Raw genomic sequence first — 26,894 nt, forward strand, 5'->3', positions numbered from 1 at the left:
CGTATTCAACACGATGATGCGCCCGAGTATAATTTACTTCTACGAATTATTATATTACTAATGAGCGCTTTAATCGCATAATCATTTCTGCGGAAGCAGTTGTGTATTCTTTTGTGCGAAAAAAATTGTAAGTTAAAGATGAAAAAAACTCATCGCTATGGTAAATGTTGAATTAAGTTCGTAATGTGAACATTTGCCCGAGTGATGCTATCAAGATTGTTAGGACGGTTTTTATTGTGATGAGCGCTTGTCAAACATTTTAGAATTTTTTATTCATTTATTATTCAAGGTATGCCAAAATTCGCGTTCGTTACGTAAAACGTAGTATCCGCTATTTTAATTACGATTTTTTTTCGCTTAATTAAAATTTAAATCGCATGGTAATTGTATTTGTTAGTCAATGATTATGTCAAAAATCAATGTTACGTACAAAATAATATTAATAAGCTTAAAAGACCACGTTGCAATCCGAATGCAAGTCGATTCATCATTTTGTTAATTAAGTTTTAATCTTGCAAAGCAATTATTCAGCGTAATCGAAACGCGTAGTGTGTGTGAAATTTATTAGCTAAAATAAAATATAATTAAAATTTGCTTATTTTTGGTATCATATTGTGTAATATTTCTATGGACGAATCTAGAGCTTCAAACTAACGATTAATATTCAAGTATCTGAATTGATCAGTTTAAATATTATACGATTTTCACTCACTGTACAATTTGAACTGATCAGTGAAAATAATATGGTATTGCTACAATATCCTGGTGCGAACGATCAAAAAGATTTCTAAACAGAAATCTCGTATACTTACTTAGATAAAAAAGGTTTTTAATGATTTTATAAACATTCTATTCATGTATAAGGAAGGCGAGTATAAACATAAGGCTTCATATGTCATTGAAAAATTGATTCTTACTTTGACGCAATTTTCTAAATGATTTTTTTTATATTACCAAATTCATAGATGTTTTTGTATAATAAGAAATCAAACTCATAAAATTTAATGACATAAATCAATAGTGTGTAATATTGATGATATAAAATCTAACGTGAAAACTAAGTCCATTTATTTAAAAAAAAATGATATTACCCCCGAATGTTCCCCTTTTTCAAATAAGTTAAGCATTCAAGTATGTAATTCGCATTAAATCATATCTTTTATCAAGTTTATCGATCATTCATATCCACCTTGCATATAAGAAACATTTTTATATTTTTCATGTTTACTTAAAATTAATGAAAAAGTCTCAGTGTTTACATTTCCATGCATACATTTGAGTTCAATTATAATTTAATGCTATTTTTATAATTACGCAATAGCATTATGAACGAAGTTAAAAATGTAAGTCGAAAATTTTATTAAATCATATCCAAGGACTAAATTCATAGTGCATAGACAAGCTCTAGTCGTTGAAATGAATTATAATTGATTCATTTGAGAATCGGCGCGCGTCAAAACGTCCATTTAGCTAGCTTTGTGTTTACTTATAAGAGCGCCGAAAACCGCAACAAGACCGACCGCTTTTTAATACGGCTCCGTGTATTCTGAATCACCGACATCATCATCATCATCATTACATCAATATATCGGAGCCAAGGTCGGACGAAATGGAAAATTTGCGGTTCGGGAGGGGGCTCTGCATCCCACGGGACGAACTGTGGTAGTCGGAGATCGTGGTGTATGCCGTGGATGAGGGTGTGTGGCCTCTGTGATCGGCTACCGGACCGCTTTTGCTGACTCATCAACGCCTGGCGCCTCGCTGACACACCTACCGCCGATCGAGAGCATCGTAACTCCAATATTATACGAGATCGACGCGACGTGCAAATTATACGGCATTCGACTTTTGTTGAGATGGTGTGGCCGCTGGATCTATACTACTGTGTGTGTCCGTAGGTGTTTAGGTTTATAACCTGTTTTGAGCCGTACCGGCGACGTGGACGGAACGGTTTTGCTAATGTTGTTGAAAAATTCGATTGATTTAATAATGGTGGATTTAATAATGAAGTTTTAATAATGGTTGTTCTTGGAATTGATTAATTGGATATGTGTCGATTGTTGCCTGTTTGTATGTATGTACATATATTAGGGCAGTGCTGTTTAAGGAACATCGACAATGAACTGGAGACGCGCTAATATTGGCGTTTACGCGCGACCAAATTTCAGACTTTTTTCGTACCTTAGCCATATGAAGAAACATCCCATATGAGGTTTTTTTAAATGTAAAGTTATTCCATATATATGATGAGGTAAATTCAAAAAAATAAACAACTACAGCTGAGCTTAAATTCAAAGAAAATCTTCGAAAATCGGTAAAATTTACGATTTTTACAATCTTAAATAGGCTGGTGGCAGGAAAAATATGTTTTTTTAGAATTTTTATGGATATTTCATTATATAGAACATATTTTCCAACTAGAGGTGTTTCCAAATTCCAAAATTTGTTGTTTTCGATGTACCCTTAATGTATTTATTATACATAGTGTATTGGTTTCGTCTAGTAATTATATGAAAAGTTTAATATGAACTACATATTTTAAATTGTTTTTTGAACTATCATGTTTCTACTAGAAGAATATACATATTTTTGTTTTGTAAACTATGTATCTACTAATCCAAAAATAAATATTTATGGTTAATTCTTAAGTTCTTTATTTGTAATCCAAATGTCTTATAAGTATTATATTTGAAATTTTAAATTAAAGTTGAAAATAGATTAGTTTCATTCGCATTTTAATGAAAATAAAGTAAAAAAACTGTCGAGGATTAAGTGGAAAGAAGTAATCAAATGATACCCGAGAGAATTTAAAAGGGTGCAAGGAAGACCACAGGGTAGTTAGTTGAATGAAACTAGAAAAATGTGTGGGATGAGAGTTGCCCAAAACAGAGACGAAAAGACGCGTGTTGAAATGATCTTCATCCAGCAGTGGATGGCGAATGGCTGTAAATGATGACGATAATGATGATGATGATGGAGTCCACAAACTGAAATGAACTAGGTCAAAGAGTTTTCATCGTAAATATTTAATTTTTGGCTTATTAGTAATTTGTTTGGGTATAAATCACATAAAATTATTATAAATGACTTATTTGAGAAATGTTAATTTTATGAATTCAATATAAACTTTCCGTAATATTGTAACAGTCGAGGTATGAAACATATTTTTTCTATTCATAGGTTCGAATAAATTCGAATCAGCACGATATTGCTAATTGTATTAACCGACTCGTTTATCGTTGTACTTGTTTATGTAACAAAAACGTTTGAATCAATCATCATTCCAAATTGATTTAATCGCAGTGGAAGCGTCAACATAATTAAAACCAGCACAATTCATATTCAATAAAATACATAGCATTTCCTTAGTTTCGCCGATCGCACGATCGACATCATCAGCATGAACGACTCGAATCATTCAACTGACGCTGATTTATCTATTATGTGTATCTATCATACTTAAAATCGAATTAATACGTTGTTCCTCTGGAACGGGATACGCGTCGTTTAAAAAATAAAAACGATCTATTTACTTTTGGAGGGGGCCCATTTAGTGTTTTTGTTCTGGATCGGGTCCCATCGGCTCCATTGTCCTCTATTCTACTCCTCTTTTTTGTTCTTATTCGCCCGTATTATTACTTCTATTTATTATTTTTATATATCATGCTCGCCACCTTGTATCCGCAGCCGGTACTCGGGATAATGAAAGGCCGGTCAGAGACTGAATGATCCGAGTTATCCGAATGACCCAAAGGCGCAGCCCCGACGTCGCCCCCAGTACTATAGTGTAATTCTTGGGTACGGTAAATATTGATCTGAATATCACTGACCTTCTGTTCTGGTACCACGTCTTCACTTGCGTGTCGGTCAGGCCCAGTTTGGCCGCCAATTCCATCCTGTCCTGAACGCTCAGGTACTTCTGTCTCTCGAACGACTTCTCTAGAGTTTGCAGCTGATGGTCGGTGAAAGCTGTTCTGGCCTTCCTCTGCTTTTTTGATAGTGAACCTCCCGAGCAGCCTTTTCCCGCTGATCCGATGTCGTCAGAGTCTTCCTTTCCTCCTGAAATTCAAATTTAGCTCATAAGTAAGGAATGCTCAATGTATGGAGAGTGTTGTTTGATGTCGTTTTTCAATAGTCCTATGCGTGTCGAGGCAAATGTAAATATTGACAGTCGTAATACGCTTGTTGGCGTTGCTGAGTTTGTGTGTCAACACTTGTGAGCAAACGATGTATTACTACACAAATAAATGTCACTCTGTTTATTTTACGCTCACGGAAAACTTGGGTAAATTTTGGGGATGATTAGCTATTTAGATTTTTCCTGCGGACATAATTTTTTGGGGAGAAAAATTAATCAAGTAAACAACGAATCTATGGAATCATATATTATTAGATTTTGTGGTCATTGACATAGAAATTTATACATATTTTATATATGTATTCATTATATTACTCGAAATAAATATTTCTAATCACACCAATTTACTTGAATAAGGGGATCATATAATCAGCTTTAATTGGTTTAATTATTTACATAGAATATGCAAATATACAAGACAATTTTCAAGTTAATAATTTAAGTTTCTTGATAAAATTTTAAATAAGTCAATTAAGCATATAAGATAGGGTGACCATAATTCCCAGGACTCAAAACGGGACGTTCCGCAAAATAATTGTCCCCCCCACCCTTATGAAAAAAATGTGATGCACGTCCAAAAATTTTATGAATTTTTCCCTCAAATAACCATTAATATTGTTAAGAAATTATTATAATACTATTAACAAATAAAATAACTACAAAATTTCCATAAAGATATTCTCGGTTTCTTTAATGGCCAAAATTATATACATATAAGAGGAAAATTAAATATAAAACAAGATTATGTATATATAATATGATATTGTATTTTGCGGCTATTTAAAAATAACCATGATGAAAATAATAGCACAAAGCGATTTTATTTTCACAAACATGTAAAATAAATCGCGCAACAAAATATTTGAATGTTTCTTTAAAATGAATATAGTATTCAAAATATTATATGCAAAAATTTGTATTCCGGAAACAAATTGATTTGGCAAAAAAAGGAAAAATATGGAAATATATGTATGTAAAATAAAATTCTTCTGTGCATCAGTGGACGGAAAAATGGGACAAATCAAATAGTTTTACGAAATCGACGGGATGAACGCAAAGCACGTAAAAAACGGGACTGTCTCGGCCAAAACGGGACGTATGGAAACCTTAAATTATCGGAGTTTATTATTCATTTTTAAATTATTTATCATAAAAAACCAATCGAGTTTTCATATTTTTACGTACATAGTAAGTATAATTAGTAAATACATATGTACATATCCAACTATGGTTATATCTAATATGTAAATATCCAACTATAATTAGGGCCTTATGACAAACTAAAAAAAGGCTTATAGATGTATATTTTAATATGCCAAAAATGTATCGGAACTATTAGAATATTACATTGTACATGTTGGTTGCTATTTTTTTTAAATAATTGAATAAGAAAGTATAATAGAACAGGTACGATTTCACATGAATACAAAGAATGCTTGGGACGAAAAGTAGTAAATTTATCTAGCATTAAATACATGTATTTTATGTAGAATAGTATATAATATCAATATCGGTCTATTTGATGTCCTGACAAGGGGCCCCTCGAGTAGTCCTGGTCCTGGAACTTAACCCCCCCCCCCCTCTAGTCGGCCCTGGTTAAAGGTATAGGTATCATATTTTTACCAGTGATTAAAAGTAAAATTTAGTATTGTAAACTCAGGTGAATGTCAAAACTTAAGTCAAAATTAGTTGCTACTTCATACTCGTAAATGATCTGTGTATAAAAATAAATCGCTCGGTATTAAAAAACGGTCAATATGTGAAGGTGATTGATTCGATTGAATAAACGATAAACAACATTATGACTGTGCGCATTTTCGAAATGTTTCATATTCAAATTATACATAAACGATGTAAATTATTTGCATACATTTTTCGACACATGAAAATCGGATGAAAAATCGCGAAAACGTTTTACCGTATTGAACGCGAGCCAATACTGAATGTATGCAACGATTCAATAATACGTTTGTATACATACATATGTATATATTTAGTATTATATTAAAATTTGTTTATGTATGCTCTTTTGACAGCTATTTTTCAACGGTGTGAAAAAAAGGTTTTCATTTAACGAAATAGCTCAAAATTCATTGGTGGAATACGCGATAGGGATTAAGATACAATAATGTCGTTTTCAACCACTTCAGCGAATCGCAAACGAATTTAATATAATGTCAACCGGTTCGTTGCCACACAAATCATCTCGTGTGCTGATTTGGAATACGGCTAGGGTAGATTTATCCTGGGGAGAGAGGTAGACGATGGTCTTTTGATACTCGGGTATTTTATTGTCATACAAATGCACGTTCCTACTGATTGTATAATATATGTATATACTTCTCTCGGAATGTGTGCACGCTGTATTGTGTGTAGGCTTTCTAAAACGTGTTCGCTTACAAAAAAAATATAACCAAATGTTTTCTTTTTAAAAAATTCTCTATGTATGTATAATATATAAAGAAGAAGGTTGTTAATCCCACACGATCTTTTGATTTCACCTGGTATGTTGTTTTCTCTGATTTTGCATATTTACGAAAGGTCAATAATACAAATGCGATAAACACATCAGTGTCACTCTTCATCCTTTTATGTTTTATAAGTGTTTCTGCATACGTATATGGTGATGTCATATCAATCAAACGATCCATCTATTGTTTCGGTCGTTTTAGATTCGTCTTGCTCGATTGTATGCAAGTGTGAGGGTCCTCGATTCGAGCGTTTTACCCACACAATAAAAAGGCTGTGTAAACAGAATCGAATCCGAATAAAAACAATACGAATTTTTATTTGTTTCGTGTCTGTGGTGTGTACGTGCGTGAAGATATCGAGAGATCGAGGGGTAGAGGAAAAAAAGTTCCTCGAACGCCATGTTGCGTCATCGGCCACCATTTAAAATAACAATCGGCCGCAAATCCGTGAAATGGGATGGAAAAACTCGACTATTTTCACTCTGTTTATTCTATTTCGTCCCGTTTAAATGCTACCAATTTAACAATGATACAGTCGACAAAAAGTTTTGTTTGAATGCCGATAATGATATTCCTGGACTGCATATTATTTAAACTGCGGGACTGCAGTTAAAATAATATACATTGTTATAATATCGTACAAGGAAAACTTTAATCAATATTTCATTTTACAGACATTTTTGTATAACTAATCGATGTAATATGGGCCGCTATATTTGAAAGTGATAGAAGTCCATTTTTCTTCATTTCGAGAAATATTTCGCAAAACATTAAATATATGTAATGTATTGCGTTTAACAATATTTAAAAATATCGGTGACCTGTTATACGTTTATTCTGCTTTTCCGAGATTCTAGACACATCGAATTAAAATAAGTGATAACAATTTATGAATAAGTTAAACAGAAATAGTGTTTTTGGAACTGAAAATTGGAATTCCGCCAATTTCAAATACAACGGCTCATATTTAGATTTTTTTTACGTGTACATTAATTTAGTCCTTACATATGAAGGCATTAAATATATTTTGATTCTATATGTATGATCATGCAGACATACGCACATACAAACATAATATTATATGATATAACCAAATTTAATAAAATTTTCCGTTTAAAATATTAAAATATTAACTATAGAAGACTTTGCATATCTATAAATATTTTACTTTCAACAACAATTTGGTTAATATCAAATTTTCATATAATACAACACAATATTTCCTACTTTTACATATTCGAATACCTAATGATAATAACATACTCGAGAGTGTGGCACGATGCGTGCTCGTAGTTTCCAGCTGTGATAGGCGTATCTTCATATCATTGTTAATTCGTATGATATTTTTATTTCGTTTATTAAGTTTCTCATATATATTTCTTCAAATATTAGTATCTCTTCCAAACCTATGTCAATCCTTGGAAAAAAATCACCACAAACACTCCAGGGGGTGATTTTTTTCCAAGGATTGCGACGGTATAGATTAGGCCTGCTAGCTTTTTTTTGCATGTGAAAAACTACATAAAAATAAAGTGCCACGTACCACTCTGTGAGTCTGCACCGTAATGGTTTTTTTAATACATAAGAGTTTTAGAAATATTATTAAAGTTTGGTTTGGTTTTTTTAATACATAAGAGTATTAGTGGGTTGTCATTTGAAGCTAATTTTCTTTATAATTTTTACTATATCTGTTTTTTTTCTGCGTCTAATATTGTTTCAGTTCAATGAGTGTTTACTGAGAAATTTTCAACTTTTTGCTACTCTGATTTACTGTTGAACTATCATAATAGCTTTTGTGCACTATATATATATATATATATATATATATATATATATATATACATATTTTAATACAATTATAATAATAGTATGTACATATGTAATTCAGTTAATAGAACAAAATACAGATATGGTTGATCTATGAATAATTTTGTACTGAGTGCACATTTTTCAACAAAAAAAAAAGGATCAACTTTTTATCATATGAATTAAAATTTTATTTTGCATATCAGTTAAACGTATCTCTGACTATATTTTTTCTTAAATATTATAACGTTTTAATTAATTTGCATAAGCACGATACGTGAAAAGTGACATTCAACGCGCACGCACTGTGAAGCTTTACAAGTGCCTCGTCTTGCGGCCACCGAAGCGAGCAAAACGACCCAAGGAAAGGCTACTTAGGGTACGAATGAGGTCACAAGAGGTCTTGATCCTCGCAAAGAAGGACCTCATGCGTGATATGAGCGACCACAAGCGACCGCAACATCCTCAAGAGCCTCAAACACCCGACGAAAAGTGAACCGCGCGCGTAATTGACGAATCACTTGAATGGTTTCACGCGACTATTATTATTTAAAAATATATACGTATATTATAATAGATATTATTTACAACGAAAATTGAAAAAAAATTGTGTACTAATTACATATCTGTGTACGGAAGTCAAACGGCGAAAATTGATTTCCTGTTTAATTTAAATCGCATGGCTCAAAAATTCGGCTGAATTGTCGATTCGCGATTTTTAATTTGAATATTTTTGCGAATCCAATTCGGCTAGTTTTAATTATAATTTCCATTTTGTGTATTTATATGTACATATGAAGATACATATGTACATATATACGGAAATTCGGTCGCGTGAATGTTGTATTATAATATTTTAAATATTCATTTGAAATTAGAATTTTAATTAGGTGTATTTATTTACATGCGAGTAGTACTAACAAGGTTTGTAGTGAGCGATTATTACTTCAACGTTTAACGCGTGTTTAACGGGTTAAAATAAAGGTTAACCCCATCGTTGCATTTCTAATGCTGAATTTTTTAACATTTGCGTGTGTGTGTGTGTTAAATACGTGTGTGTGTATGTGTGTATTTACTAATTTGTAAATGGCGTGTTTTGATTACTTTCGCGTGGCACTTTACCACGAATTAACTTAAGGAATGACACTTAACATGGATTACTTTGACTGTGCGCTAGTAAATTACACCGATTCTCAAACTGTATGGTGTCGAATTCGTTTTTTATTGGGATATAGTGATAAAATGTGACACTTTTTAATTGGCCGACGTTGCTTTTTAGAAGCTTTTCTTAATTGAAAACTGCAAATTTGCATAGTGGATAAACTCTATAACATCTATGTATATATTTTACAGTGAATCTGTATTCCTCAGTGAAAGTATACTATCTCCGACTTAGTTGGAAGCATATCACACAAATCAGGACATTGCTGTCAACTTGGATGCTAGATCGAAACAGCACCAATTGGAAGAAAGGAATGAGGATTATCAAATTTATGAAAAAAGGGGCATTCCATTAAATTTAGGAATCAAACTGTCCCCATATCAGGCTGTATTTGGACAAACTGCAAAGTTGTTCTAACATTATCAAATTGGTCTTCTGATGTGATTGAATATTTATGTACTGTAGAAGATATCGAAACACTTTTGTTGAAAGTAGAAAAATAACATACAATATTAATAGACGTACCATTAGTAAATGTAAAGTATTCGGAATATGAATTCCCTAAAACACCAGTATACTTTCACAGCTAATTTGAAATCACTGTAACATCTATATGTAATAGAAGATTATGGTTAGTAAATTGTTTTTATTTAGTTCAATTAATTTAATTTAATTTTAATTAGAACTCTCCAAACCTTACAAGTAACGAAGTAGTATTATAATAATTATTCTATGCAATACGTTGTGGAATCAAACGTTAATGTAGATGAAACAAATATGCATTAAATGTACAATTAGGCATAAATTCACATATAACAATGTTGATTTGTATAGACAATGCACGATCTTACTTCAATGTCAAACGTAATAATAATTGCTCATATGTACGTGACAAAGTGTCTCATTTTAAATAACAATATAAATTGAAACGACTATTATAATAATTGAGCTTTTGAAGCATTCATGTAGATTTCATGCGTAATTTGAGCGCATCTCTCGATACTTTTTATATGTAGCTTTACGGCGTGAGAACGTATTTATTTAAACATTTCACGTTTAAGTAAAAATTCGACGGAGGGCAAAGTCAAAAAAAGGCGAATATAAATGAAATAAATAGTAAAAATAGTAAGGTGTGTGTAAAAACAAGGCAATGGTCCGATGCGATGATGGCGGCCCGGCTCGCGGGTATTATTTTCCCCCATTAGTCGATGTGAAAGAAATTGTTCCACAAATTATACGAATGTGTGGAAAGCCTATAACCGTGACCAACTAATGGCACGTCTGAAAAACAATTTCCACCCGAAAAAAGGGAAGGAAAAAATGGCCGAAAACCCCATCGCCATCGTCACGCCATTTCTTCGTAAACGCGCGCTCCATTACGGCGTAAACACTATATCGAGGTCGCACTGGTTTAACACACCAAACTCTCTGTAAATGCGAATTAAAACGTGCACTACGATCTTTTTCATTTTTTATATTATTTTTATCGTACCCTCCCCCCCTCACTCCCCCCTTCCGTCGGATTTAAGTCGTGGTTGCATTTTATTTAATGCGTTCGACGTGTTTTTTTATTTATTGAGTTTTATTATACATGTGTCTATCTGTTCAATTACATATTAATGTACTATCATGTTAATTGATTTACATTCTAATGTGCGAATTTTTGCGTAAGACTTCTTTTTGCCGTTTTAATGCATTTCGTTCGGTTTCTCAACTCTAAGGCGGTCTATCTACGCTAATTCCGATGAATGTTTTGAAATTAACAAAAAATATAATATACATAGATACATCCGATTATATGTAGCTTGATTACTCCATTAATCAAGATTTATTTATTTTCAAGTTGCCCTAAAGCGCTCTAAAGCTTATCGCTAAACGTTTTTAACTTTCGTTATTATATTGTATATTTCATTATTATTACAGTTGTGTATTAAGTATGTATGTATATATTTCAAATTTGAAATATCAATTGAATATTTTGTCTTTTCACGATTGCACTTCGTTTCACTTTAAAGTTAATCGCTGTGTTTTGCAAAAAATAAAAAGAAAAACAACACGATCAATTCGAACCGTTTTCCGGCGAGAAATAAAAGGAAAAGCGAATTATGTCAACTTTAATTTACGACTTAAATGTCAAAAGGCAAAAGAAGGAGAACGGGTGGGGGTAGAGTTATAAGGGGGTGTTTCTTACCGTTTTTACGGTTAATTGTCTCAATTTTTTGGCGATTCGTAATAATAATATGTAAAACACGCAACTTCGGGACACACGATTATCAAACTGTTATTATTATACTATTGTACAATATTAGATCTTACGATTTTCGTGCTCGAACGTTCGAGCACGAGCTCATTAAAATGCATCATTACTGGCACGATAAAGCCGCACTCACACCAACCGGCAAATTAATTTATTCAATAATAATAAATACCAATCGTATACATTTGTGGATTCGACTATATAAGTCGAACGATTTTGCACTTTCATTTTAACTCTTGTATGTATGTATGTGTGATAGATATATCTATTTGTCAAATACATAGCAAAATTTAATGTATCAAATGAAATTATTTTATATATAATAAATTATATTATTCGATTTTTTTTTAAATCTTTGTGGAAAATAATTCAACTGTTCCCCTATAAAGAAATGTATACGAAATCGTTTAGGTATAAAGTCTCAATACGATTGTGTGCGTATCTAATTAACGATCGTTTCATTCCGTTTTTCCCGGCTCGATGATTATCACCATCAACCCTCTGGAAAAAACCTAATTTAAAATCTAATTTCCACTTTAGACACACACACACACACATGGACTCTACAAGTATTTTACACCAGCCCCCATACTCACCCGTTGCGACCTATTACACAAACGATGTAAAATTTACATGTTCTATGTGAAATCACGCTCTTCCTGTTCAAACCCCCCCCCCCCATACACCCCCACGGTCCACCCTCGAAATACAAAGAGTGCGGTCGTAACACAACGCTTCCCTTCCTAAACACCTACCCCCGTGGAGAGAGCACGCACCTGCCTTATTTAATTGCCACCTCCTTGCCCTCCTACCTCCCCAATGCCTTAAAGTGAAAACGAAAGACAGAAAGGCATTTCGTGTGTATCCTAAAAATCACGCGTGGTGGTTGAGATGTAAGTTGATATTATTGGGGTTTGTATGTACATATGTGTGTGGTTTTATGATTTGAGGAAAGGAACGCTTGTATTCAGAAACGATTTATAGATATCTATAATTGCACTTCAAAATAAAAATATTATTATATAAACTGGTTTCCCATCCCTATTTGTTTCACATAAAAACAAGTAGATTTTACAATAGATATTCTATTTGGATTTGGAGATCAGAATGTATTTATCCAAAAATCGGGTTGATGTATTATTTTATTTCTTTTTTTGGACAAAAAAATCTATAGTAATAACAAAAGCTAGCAATAAAACATTGGTTTAAATACTTATTTCCATAAGTTAGTATAAATGCGACAGATTTCAATCTAGACTATGATTTTCATCGCATATATGTACATATTATACATATGTACTATATTACATTACATTGACTACATGTACATTTTTTTAATTAATTTTGGTTAAATTTTTGAATGTATAAGTACTTACATAGATTATTATTTAAAATTAAAAATAAATAAATAAAAATTTTTTAATAGTTTCTATGCTTCGATATATGTACATACATACATTGTACATACGTCTGTGGGAGATGTCTTAGCTTTGGATCTGATAAATTTCAGTCAATAAATAATATTTAATTATTTTGAATTTAAAAAATAAAATCAAAAAAGGCTATTAAACTCTTTTCTATACCTACTGAGATTTTAATCGCTAATCTTTCGGTAATGAGTTTACTGACTTAAAAACTGTTCCATTCCGTTGGTTTTTTTTATTCGTAATAGAGCATTAACAACAGAAGAATTAAATTCATAGAATTGTAGAGAAAAATTTTCTAGCACGGTCAAAGTTCACGATATGTTCCGCTGGCTGTAAATTATCTCACAATCTACGGCAAAACTAACGGTCGTAAAATTTCGCAACAAGCTCACTCTCCCTCGTTCTATCTCCTTGTTGTAGAGAAAGACGTATATTACGCCGAGTGCAATTAATTTCGTAAAATTTTGTAATAAATATTCAATTATTACAATCTTCCCACACACTTGCAAACTGCATTGCGTTACTTTACTGTGTATAATTGGATATTTTGTTCGCCTCTATCGGCTCATTATCACCACGAATTACGCGCTTTAGAACAACTCAGTTAATTCCACAATCTGGTGTGGATCAAATCAAAAGCATGAGCCGATGGTATTGCTGATACGACACGAATGGGAAAAAACCCCATACATACGTACTTATCGGTAGAAATTATTACACCCACAAACTATAATATTATACTGAAAGTAATATATTGTGAATGTATGTATGTATGTACGTACAATGTGGTTCACAGCTTATGAAGTTTATTCGTACATAGGTCAATAAATATGTTCGCTCATTGTTATCATTACTTTGGGCTAGTTAATGAATAATTAATGGCATAATCAATTTGCTGTCGATGTGGCATTAGTAGTCGGCTATCGAAAATCAGCGTCGAGATAAAACGTGTGTAAATATGATGTGTGTGTTTGTTGGCCGAATCGTACAATAATGTATATCGTAGCGTTTGGTCGGGCTAGCGTGCCTACGATCTAAATTACCGCTACGAGATTCGTAATCTGCGAAGAGTGGGCAATATGTTAAACTACGGGCTTTCGTACAGCTAAAACGAGGCGAAAAATAATTCGTCTAATTAATAAATAAATAAAATTCAATTGAAATTCACTCAAAAATGGTCAACATATACATACATGCATACATGCATAGTATTTGTAAAGCAATACTTATTAATAATATTAAATTTCAGGAAGAAGATGCAGGATTTTTATCTTCGACATGGCCTGTTGAAGTTCATTGTTTAATCATTGAAATTTATGTATTTGTTATGTTGTTGTTTCATTCCGTTTTTAATTTAGGGTGAGTGAAATTTAGCATCGCGTCGACTGTACAATATGGGGTGGTAATCTAACCACGCAGTAATGCCCTTTTTCTACGGTCATTTTTCTAATTTGCCACCGGTCGTTGTAGAAACTTATGTATGTGTACACCTTGCTGCCGTTATTTATTCTCCGATATGTGATATTTAAAAAATATATATGTATGTAGTAATATTATTGAAAATGTTTAACGAAAGCTTTGCATGTGTGAGGACGTTTACGGGTGAGTTAGTTGCGAAATTAGTTTATTTATATTATATTACACTAAAAAAAAAGTACGTAAAAAAGTTTATGTATGTAGAATTTATTCGCAAACGGTACAAAATGCATATAAATAACGTTTAACCCGATTTGAATTTACAAATGTGATATTTCCTTAGAAGAATTTAAATTGTGTCTATTTATCATTGTTGATTTATTTATATTTTATTCGTATATGTGTCTATTTGCCTTTTTTTAATTCAACTAAAACACCTTATTTTATTTAATTTTGGCTATATTACATTGATTTGGATATATTACATATACAAAATCGTAAATGTTTGAAAAATCATTGGAATAGGTCAACACAATATTTTCTCCGTATTTTTTTTCTATTGACACCAGAAGGTTATAAAAAGTAGTGGATATGTTTTTGGATCATTTTAATTATTTTCTATACCAAACTAAAAGTTGAAAAGGCAACATTCCAAATTATATGCACTATGTATGAAATTATCCAGCACTGCACGTCAAAAGCTAGGCACAGCAATGCACGGAAAAGACTACTTCTATTCAAACTATACAGCACTGTCCGTTTTCAGCACGTTCATACATGTTTTGGACGAGTGTAAGGTAAAATATGCTCACATATACACTACAGAGCGCGACGATATGGCGCAATATTGCTTGCTTTGGTCAATATTGTCACAATATGACGTTTCCGAATATATGCATATGCGCATGCGCATTTTTGTTAACACGGGTGCACTCGCCACTTTGACATCACGTCATGTGTGAATATTTCCACAATTACAATATAAAGCCAGTTCTGCTTGATACGTTTCGATGACATGTACTGTTGTTTAGTATGAATAGATCGTGTCGGTTACCGGTGTTTCGGATACGACACCTACACATTGAGCCAGACAATGTACCAGTACAGCTGCCGGCTTCAAATGTACTGGTATAAACGAACCTTGTGTAAAAACCCTGAAAACATTGTATTGAAAAAGTAATTCAAAGAAAAACGTTGATGTATTATATGTATGTACATATGAGTATGTAAAAAAAAGAATATTTTTATTAGGTTTTTGGCAAAAGCTTGATTAGATTTAAAAATGAATTTATTATAGAGGTCTGAAGTTTATTATGAAAGAACAGTTATGTGAAGGTAATAAAAAAATTATTTATTTCTACTTAGTGTTAAAAAGAGCAAGTCCGTTATGTATCGCTCAAATCCGTATAAAGAAATCTCTCAATCTGTCCCCGAAATTTAAGAGAGTTTTATTTGAGCATGTTTTATAGTTTGGTGTACAAATTACGCGAAGCAGACGATAACAATGTACCCGTTTTTCTTCACAGTTTTTCTTAAACAAAAAAAAAACCCCGAAATAATAATAATAAGTAAAAGAAAATGAATTGGCCAAAGCGCGACTTATCGCGCACCCACCTACCCCGAAAAGCTCTACACAGAGCGCAATAATAAAAAGCGAAAATTTTATGTGTAAATTATTTACGAGGCTTTGGTTCGAATAGGCTTTGTGTACGTCGGCGGCCGTAAAACGAACGAACAAGCGAGAAATAGCTACACGGCACCATTTTGGAGCGTTTTGTAAAATAGTTTTTATCCTGCGCCAGGATCTCCTGATGGAAATTATCCGATAACGGTGGCCGCAGAGTTAGGGTGAACGGTTGGGCCGCTCAGTGGCAGGGGGTGGTGGGTGGATTTGGTGAACCACCCACCCCCTCCCCATTCCCCCAAACCTCCACCTCGTGTAAATTAACACAGGCCCTAGGAACAAATTAGTGGAGTTTCCACACTTTCGAATGCCACGCAATACACTTGCTCGCACGTACACGTGTGTATTATTCCTACATATGTATATACATACATATATACATTCTGACGTTTTTATTTAGTCACTCGATGAAAGGAACTGCCTTTTGGACATTCAAAATAATTGACCGGGAACATATTGTAGACCGTGATTAAATTTTTCATTTGATGTTGATAATAATAATAGCTTTGATCTGAATTTTCTTTTTCTTTTTTTTACATTTTGGGAAATTGCGGCATAACCGATGGACCCAATTTTTATATTGCCGCTATCGAGTTTTACATATATTCATTTTATATACATATTAATTTTGAAATCATATTCAAATAGTGGTGACATAATGGGTAGGATGGTTTTTGCCGGTTTGATGAGGAAACATTTCAACAATGAAATCAGATAAATTGGACTCTGATATGAAGTGAATCACAAATATTCACGTCTGACCAGCAGCACTGCAGAAATACTTCGAATAAATTCTTTTCAATCGAGGTCAACCCACGGGATCAAACGAGGGATCCCAAATATTCAAATATATTCGAATGTCGAATATCGAATATCGGTAGCTTTAAATTATTTATTTGTATTTCTAAGAATTTATTAAAATATTATTAAAATTTTAAGAGAATTATTATCCGGAATATCAAATAGAACTAAATGTGCTTTAGATTGAAAATAAAAAAAATAAGTTCGTATAAAAAGTATTAGAATATTCGTATTTGGGATTCATAGATCAAACCCGGCAACCTTTCGGTGGTTAAAATTAACGCAACCACCAAGCTTTGTACATCAGTGCTCGCCAAGTAGGCTCTTTTTGGGCTTAGTGTATATTTTGGGAGTGAACCATTTTTTTTCGACTAATACGAATACCAGTCAAGAAATTATTATTTAGCTGCCAGCAGGGATATTCATTTTATTTAAAAATAATACTCTTGAAGGAACAGAATAGCTCAAAATAGAATAGCTCAAATAATGTTTATTACGGACGGACGGACCGATGTTCTTAATGTTAATGAAAGCCTAAATACAAAAATAATAGGTATAAACCTCCCCGATAAAGAGAAATATGGAAACGACTGATCTTATCTACAATACAGGAAAATATTTACATTGATGTTGATTTATTTTATTACAATACATACTTAGTACTTGTTTATTTATTTTATATTAAAAAAACATATTATATTTTATATTGAAAATCTCTGTTGACTACGTATATAGATAAAAAAAAAGTCCAATAGAATAATACTGGAAAAATGAACTACGCTTAAAAAGAACTTACGTGGTGGACACTTATGTACGAATTTATAATACTATGAATATGCAATGCAATTATCGCAAATTAGATTCAAATGCACCCAAAAAAGCATATAAGTATAGTTATATGTATATATATTATATATGTATTTATGACATAAAAATGTTTTTTTTTTGGTTTTAACCATTTTAAATAAATTTTCAATTAATGAAAAAAAATTAATAAATTGTATTTCGCCTCTACTACATTGAACGCCTAGTAATATTACGACATAGTCTGAAAAATGAAAAAAAATATTACATTGTACATGTATAAATTATCATGCAAATATTTATTACACGCGCAATTAAACTAGAACATGATCAATATATGAGCAATGAGGAAATTACATAAATGCAATCGTTTATGTGTTAATTTATATTATACATATTTTACACGCGGAATGTATTATAAAATTAAAAAAAAATATATCTTAAAAAGTATTTTTTAATTAAGTTATAAATTCATTTATTATTAAAAAAGCGGTTTCATGTTAAATGAATTAATAATTTTGAAGAATATTATATAGTATATTCATAATTACAAACTGAATATATATTACATACATTCGTCCAATTATAATACATATATGTATACTAATTAGGGATTAAAAAAAATCGTGACGTGTTTCTATAATCGATATAGGCAAGTATAAAGGTATAATGTATACTTATTTTTCCCGTATCTATGAGAGAAATATAATTACCACGCAATTTATTACATAATGGGGAATTCCCAAAAGTGTATTAATTGTTAATTTTTTCACGGTGAACAAGTATTCTGTGATGGAAAAAAGCTCACGTCAAGCTTTGTCCATTGTTTGACCTATGAATATGACGGGCAATAGCGTGATGATACGTTAAATATTAACATTCAATTACTGGTCGATCGACGTCTTACATAGTTAATAGTTTTTTGACCAACAGTCACAGTTTGTAACCGCGTAGAATAAATGGCTATGAATACCCGATTATCAAAATCAAGTTACGTGGATTAAAAATTAAATATGCAATTTCGTCAAACCCTATGATTTCACGCATTACGTTATTTTTTTCCGTATAATAAAAGAGTCGAATCGGTGTAAATCTCACACGAGCAAATTCGAATAGTGGTATATTAATTAATCTCGGAAAGCCTATAATTTTTGCTTTTGCGTCATTGGACAACTGTGCTATTTGGTTTAACGACTCAACACGGGTAGTTTTTATAATCCTATATAAAATATTACTATTATTACCGCTGTTAGTTCTTTTTTTTCGTTTGGTCTTCTCGTTCGGTGGGTTTGTTAGTATATCTACGGTAGCTAGTTCTATGTTTTACATGTACATATGTAGATGTGGAGCGGGAAGGAAAAAAATAGTAACAGGACCGGAATATGTTAATGGATGAGATTTTGCTTCTGTTCTGTTCGAATCGAGCTGATTGCATATAATTAATTATAAATGAGTCTCAATCTCGTATCGACTGTTGAGAAATGTTGTATTAATTCAATAGATAACATTTAATCTGAAATTAACTATTACGATATTGTATTCGAGATTTATGGAATTAACACGGTGTAATTATATTGAATTTAAATCTTGATAACTATTGAATATCCATTATTTACACAATTAAAATATATAATTTTATGTGGATTGCTATTTTTGACTAAAATTGTATTAATTGTAATTTTAGGTGAAAGCTGGAGATTCTCTGAAGATGAGTGGATCTTCCAATGACGCTACGAATAAACCTGCCGGTACACCTCTGTCATGTACAAGGTACTTACATACATATGTACATCATCATCATTTACAGCCATTCACCATCTACTGCTGGATGGAGGCCTCTAAATTACGTTTCCATTCCATTCTGTTTTGTACAACTCTCATCCATCTCACACCACCCATTTTACTAACTTCATCTATCCATCTTTCTTGGGAGCTTCCTTTCTACCTTTTACATTTTCTCGGGTAACATTCTAGCACTTTTTTATCCATGTTTCGTCCATTCTTTTAGATACGTGACTCTCCACTATATCCACTACCCTTCTCATACATGTCACCCACGTATTTCGTTTCCTATCTCTCATCGTTATGCCAAGTATACAGCGTTCCATACTTTTTTGAGTGCATTACATCCATACATCATCACTGGCAAAACGCATTGATCGAAGATCTTTTTTTCTGGCAAATTGACATTTTTTATTTAAAAACGGCGTTCTTCTACTCTTTATATTCGTATATAGTCCCATATTTATATTTTTCATAATAAAAATCGTGGATTATACCTTATCATGTTCGACATAAAAAAAAATTCAAATAGATTTAGAGAAAAAGTCTTTTATAGTCAATTTGATTGATATTTCGATATTAAACTTGTATTTTTTTAAACTGTATTTTGTTTCTATCCATCAAAACTTTTTTTATATTAACGTACATTAGCACTATTAATTTTAATTTAAAAATAATATTTATTATTTACAATACTTTTTATTAGGTTTTTAATGTTACACTGTTCGACACGAAAAATAGTTCAGAGACGAGATATGACTTTTCTTTTTGACACGAATTTTGTAATAAAAAAAGTTGATTGGCTTGAGATTCGGAGATATATGTATGTGCTTTTTAAATCGCGCGATTTTTCTATATCTTGGGGTTGTTCGGTCGATGTCTCAAAATCTGTCAATTTCTGTTCAAAATGAATATTGAATTCTATAGTCGGGTATTTTATTGTGGTACTTTTCAGCTTTAGTTCAGAATTGAACAATTACTCACTGAAAGCACATCGTTTTATTTAAAATTGTTAGGTACGTGATATGCTCATATGTAGATATTATATAAGGAGCCAAAATATAGCTTCTAAATAAAGTGTGAACATGCGGTTGAAACGTGTTCAGGACACAATATGTGATCTAAATTGGCTGAAATTTTACCATAGCTATGATACGTATGTATAGGTACATATTTAGATACTTAAAAAACTTGTATTATAAAATGATCATAAAGTGTAATGAAGAAGGTTTGTGGTTTTCGAACCGGAGCGTCTCGTTTACGGTTCCAGTTTTAATAAATTCATGCTGATTTTCCGTGTGAAAATTTAGCGAGCAAACAAACCAGGAAAATGGCGATTAGCGTCGATCGAGCGCCTCTTCGGCGCCGCTTATCTTCCAACGAGACTATGCATAGTAGTGATTTCACTGTCCCAGGAAGGAGGAAGTGGATCGTGGCGAACAATAAACTGCACATCCCTCCCCTCCCCCTCATTTGCGGAGATAGCGATCGGGTTGTCGACGGCAACAGTGAAAGCACACGTTTTATTTGCAACGAGTGCAGTTTGCACTTTTCAATCCAACGGTGCATCGCGAATCGAATTTGAATGCTCGCTTTGCCTTTTCCCGGATATATGTATATAAATAAATTGTGTATGTTCGACAAAATGTTTGACAATCTCAGAATGATCGCTCGCCACCATCTTATAATGGAGACAAAACTTTTTATTTTTCTTACTTAGTTTAATCCTCGACGTGGAAGACTTAGTTATTCCGTAATCTTGTACAAATATTTAATCCGGTAGCGTAAACGGTCGACGTTAACGTTTATATGTCTAACTCTTTCTAAACGCCTAAATGTGTTTAAGTGCGACAGAGACGTATATTTGTGTGTTAATGTGCCCTTCTTGTCGTTTAAAATATTCCTATACGTTGTTTGTATGTACGCACAGACCTTTATAACAAATAACGCGTATTATGATATTGTGTTACAATTACGATACAGGCTGACTATAAAATCTTTCGTGATAATTAATAATTAATGCATATTATCGTTCCACTTTGATTAATTCAATAGATTTTTTTCATATTTATATACCTATATGAACCGTCATAATTGATAGTGCCGTAAGTCCACTTTTCTTCATTTCGAGAAATATCTCACAAATATTAAATATAATGTTTTGCGTTTAACAATATTTTAAAATACTGGTGGTCTTTAATACGTTTATTTTGCTTTTCCGAGATTCTGGACATATCGAATTAAAATAAATGATAACAATTTGTGAATTAAGTCAAACAGAAATAGTGTTAGTTGGAACTGAAAATTGAACTTTCAAGTGATGGACCATATGTACGTACTAGTCGTTTTCTTGCTTTAAAAAAATAAACAAAATCATTTACAATAGTATTAAAAGCTATATTTTTATGGTTCAGATTTCGTCGAATTTAAAATATAAAAACTTATTTTATGATTATGAAGTAAGGCGATCAATAAATCGCGAGCAGAATAAGTAAATATTTAAAACAAAATCATTTGATACTTCGAAACATTCTGTACGTTCTGTACAATAAAAAAAAAATGAAAACGTTTGTCCATTTGCTATCTCTATTTATGAGATTATATCTGCTATTGTAGTATATATTTATAGCAATTTTGATTTCGTTTACATCCTATAGGTGCGTAAACAAATACGTTGCATACGAGACTGTGTGTGTGTATATTACCTATATATTATACATATATACATAATTTCATTTTAATATTTTTTTCCGAATTGAAAAATGTCACACGGTGAGGACTTAATCCCTCGTCGACAATGCGTCCGTGGAAATGTGTCGTCAAAACTGTAAACGGATTAATGTGTCACGGATCACTCACGTGCTCTTGTTCAACTTTTGATTTTTTAATTCCCGAATTCCATTGAGGTGCTCAGGAGGGTCTCGCGTCTCCCCCTTCAGGTTAAAAAGGACATTAAAAACGTCACATATACAAAATATTATGTGTACCCTTGTACAATGTACATGTGGAGACGTGCAGGCATTATACGAACGGTTGACGATCGAAGTGTCCCACCGGGCGAATGTGGGCAGCATCATTCAAAATCCGTTTATGGCAATTTTTCACTTCGTCAACTCTCAAAAGGACATGTTGGAACTCAATCTACCAAGATCGGGTCTCCGATGCAAAGCACGCAAGATTGCTTCTCACAAGGCTAACTATAAGTAGATACATATGCTTATTTATTTATTTTTTTTACTTTGTCCTTATAATCTTCCAAAGTTGATATTAAAAGTTCGTATACATATAGTATGTAGATACGTACAATGTATGAACTGTTGGTCGAAATAATAAATGGTTGTATATGATAAATTTATTAATTTATAAAGCATAGTTGTATTACCTGAACTGAACGCAGTTGCAATAGTAACAACGATGTATATTAGAATTTTCTTATTAAGTACATATTTTATTTTAATTTTCTTTTTTAAATTTATTCTGAATTATTTAGTTAATAAGTTTATCTTTAGAGTCGAATATTGAAATCAAATAGTTCAGATAGCTACCTAAGAAGTCTACAAAAAATAATAAAATAATCTTATTATATATGTATGTATATGTACATATATGTTGACTTTTTTATTCGATTTTATTTATAATAACATACGGTTAAAAAATTACCATCTTACAAAATGAAAAAATACAAATACAAATATAGCTAATAATAAAAATTAGAAAAATATATGTAAAATAAAGAACTACAACATGTTCAAAATATTTTTATATGATTATATGTACATCTATTGACGATAAATGAATCGAATAAACTTAGCTCATTACCATTACTCATTACTATGCAATCTTATCAAGGTTGAGTTTAATGAATAATTGGTAGTAAACTGTAGGCATATCAGTTTATATATTCTACATATATTCAATATGCCTACAGTTTCCATATTCTTCATGATGGTTACGTACATTTAATTTTTTAATTTTTATTGTTTTTTGTTTTCTTCTTTATTTTTTATTTATTTAAATATGATGGTAGCATGTGAATGTTTTTTAAATAAAATTAAATCTAATTCATCTGCCTGGTACATGGAATCTAATTAAACTCACTAATTCGGAGTAGTCGATGAGGTCATTCAAAATACCAAATAATCATAAATCGTTCTTCGGTCATACAGTTTTAATAAATATTTTTTTATATAAATTATAATGCTACTGACATGATAGTTATGTACCTACTTGAATAAATTTATATTTAATAAATTTTATGAACTGTTTTAGGACAGATTCTAATAAATTAATATATTTTAGTGAATGAGGTGATCAAAGATTTGCAAAATTTGAACCATACAAACGAGGTTTAAATACAATATGTCATAAATTTTAATTTGAACTGATTGCCATAGTAATTTTCTAGCAATTAATCACTGAAACAATACAGCGAGGAAGCAAATTTTTCATTTTGGAATTTTTTAATCGAAAAATACCCTCATTTCCGTTTCGAGGTGATCGCAAGAAGATCGCGTGACATATTCAGATGATCAATTACGTATTGAATTACTTCTTACGTTGGATATATTGTGCAAGAACGAGAGGCCTTTCTCTTCACCTCACGTCTTCCTCGTAATTGTGTTCGCGACATATTTAAACACTGCGATGCAAAATGAATGCACTTAATCCACATGGCTAATAGCAGCATTTGATTATGCAATTACGAACCGTTTCTCAATTTTAACGCCCGTTCGCCTTCAGTTATGAGAATACACACATTACATACAAATTTACTTCACTACGTCGTACAAGAACCCAGTGCAACAATGCGATACGATAATGAGTGACTCTTATAAAACACGCAAATTGTGCTAAACGCAATTATATTTTTACACAGTTGTGTGTGTATGAGTAATTGCTCGCTTCCTCGACACATGAATTTTACCACTTTCTCCTCGATAGTTGGTTTTTGTCTGTGTGTGTTTGTGTGCATCAAAGCGCGCATTCTCTCATGCATAATAAAGTGTGTTAAAAATTACGCTATCGTCGAAAACCATCGTTACGCGTCGACGTTACCATTTGCTAGTCGGTTAAATATATTTAACTAATTGCGCCTCTTACCGCTCGACTCGTTCGCTCTATCGATAATAATTTCGCGATTGATTGATTTACACGTTAATTGTATACACATCGTGCATTGGATTTTTTCCGATGTTTATATCGAACGTCGGTTTGGTGTGCTGAAATTTGATTGAAGGAATTTCGGAATGAAAATTAGCACTAATGTATAAAAAATATGTGTATTTGTGTTGTAGAATTGACATTATTTTCAATTATTTCAAATTCGGATTAGTTGAAACTTTTCTATCTATGTAGATGGAAATTCAATTTGAAGGAAATTAAGATCTTATTTTGAATCGCGAGATAGATTATAGATATACCAGGAAGGCCTAAGAGGTAAACCCCAATGCGCCTTTCTGGATAATTATAAATATCGATAAACAATTTATGTATAGAGCAATTATACAGAGCATCATAGAAACATCTATGGATAAATTTGACAAACATTTTATAAATCAGCAAATTCGATTGCCAATTTTTTGGAACCGTTTCAATGAAATCAGATAATTGGCAAACTCTGTTAGGAAATGATCGACTTGGAGTTCACATATCGTCGGTATACTGGCAGTAAGCTTAAAGTTAAAAATCCTTATTTTGAAAAAAAAATATTTTAATGAAAATACCCTATTAATTAATGTTGTGTAAATAGTTCTAGGAGATATAGAAAATTGAATACGTGGGTGAGCAGTATGACAAGGTTAATAGTAGAGAGAATGCAGGGATTGAAATGAAAATGGGCGGGTCACGTAGTTAGAAAAATTGATGAAAGATGGACCCAAGAAGTGTTTGAATGGTACCTGAGGAATGTAAAAGGCAGGCTGCAAGGAAGATGGGTAGATAAAATTAAGAAAATGTGTGGGGTAAGATGTATGAGAATTGCGCAAAACAGAGATGAATGTTGAATTTCTATAGATGATGATGAAATGGTTCTCAAAAGTTATTTTAATATCTATTTATAAACATCAAAATTTATTCTAAGTACACACATGTAGATTATCTGGCATGATTTTCTTTTATTTTCCATATACATATATTTATGTATGTAAGTAATTGATTTCAAATAAAAAATGTATTTTTTTTTAATCCTTGAATTTTATTCCCATAGGTATATGTCGGCCATGACTAATATTAAATAATTAATTTTAATTAAATTGTACTTGTTTTTACGTCAAGTTTTGTATACATGCTATTTTCAATATTAATTGCAATTATATAATTATACGCATAAAGGGAAAAACCCTATATTCTAATGCACGATTACATTTTATGCATTCGCTTATTATGTATTATTAAGTCGACATTATCGACACTTACAAAAACCACCACAATTGTGCAACATAACAATAATACAAAATTACAGTAATAAAAGCGTAAATAATTATTGCCGTTTATGAACCGAACATGTCCGATTTGAACCGTCGAAAAAATTCATAACCCTCCCTCTGCTATTCCCCTACGATTTGAATTATCGACGCTTCTTCGCCGTATAGTATATACTATTATTTAAATATTCCAAAACCAGCACTTAGGTACGATTTTAAAGCGTACTCATTTTTTTTCGAGTCGTTTCGAAAAGCGACGCTTAAAGGTTAAGAGCGGTAGCTTCGGTATGATACGCTCAAAACTCGAATCACCACCATTGCATTATGATAAAACGAATTTAAACCGTTTCTACGGTCTAATGATACACCTGAACCACCATCTGTAAAATATACAAAGACTCATACGCCGAGAGAGAGAGAGAGATAGAGACGGCATTTAAATAATTGACCGACGATCAGAGTCGCCCAGAGCAAACTCTATAAGGATTTCCATCACTGTATCATTATTTAAACGAAGCTACCGCCGCGGAAAAACGTTGCGACTTATTATAAAAGGGTTAAATCACAAGTGCCCACTTCTTACTTTGGCCGACTAGTATATGCACATGGAATGTCGAAAAGTATAGTGATGATATGGTATAGTGATCGGCGGCAATTTGGGCACAACGAGGACCTATACTTTCGGCTATCAAATGTCCCTCAAGCTAGTTGTGCCCATTTTTAT

At 32.1% G+C, this 26,894-nt stretch overlaps 1 protein-coding gene across 1 annotated transcript in view; it reads right to left on the reverse strand.

Annotated features, from left to right (window-relative positions):
• LOC143920463 (homeobox protein B-H1-like) overlaps window positions 1-26,894 on the reverse strand; it is a 48,080-nt gene that overhangs the window by 12,579 nt on the left and 8,607 nt on the right. Inside the window, exon 2 of the mRNA XM_077443349.1 lies at window positions 3,831-4,056. Within this exon, the coding sequence (XP_077299475.1) occupies window positions 3,831-4,056 (226 nt within the window). The remainder of the gene's footprint in view (window positions 1-3,830; window positions 4,057-26,894) is intronic.

Source organism: Arctopsyche grandis, chromosome 12, assembly GCF_051622035.1.
Source record: "Arctopsyche grandis isolate Sample6627 chromosome 12, ASM5162203v2, whole genome shotgun sequence".
NCBI classification, from domain to species: Eukaryota; Metazoa; Arthropoda; class Insecta; order Trichoptera; family Hydropsychidae; genus Arctopsyche; species Arctopsyche grandis.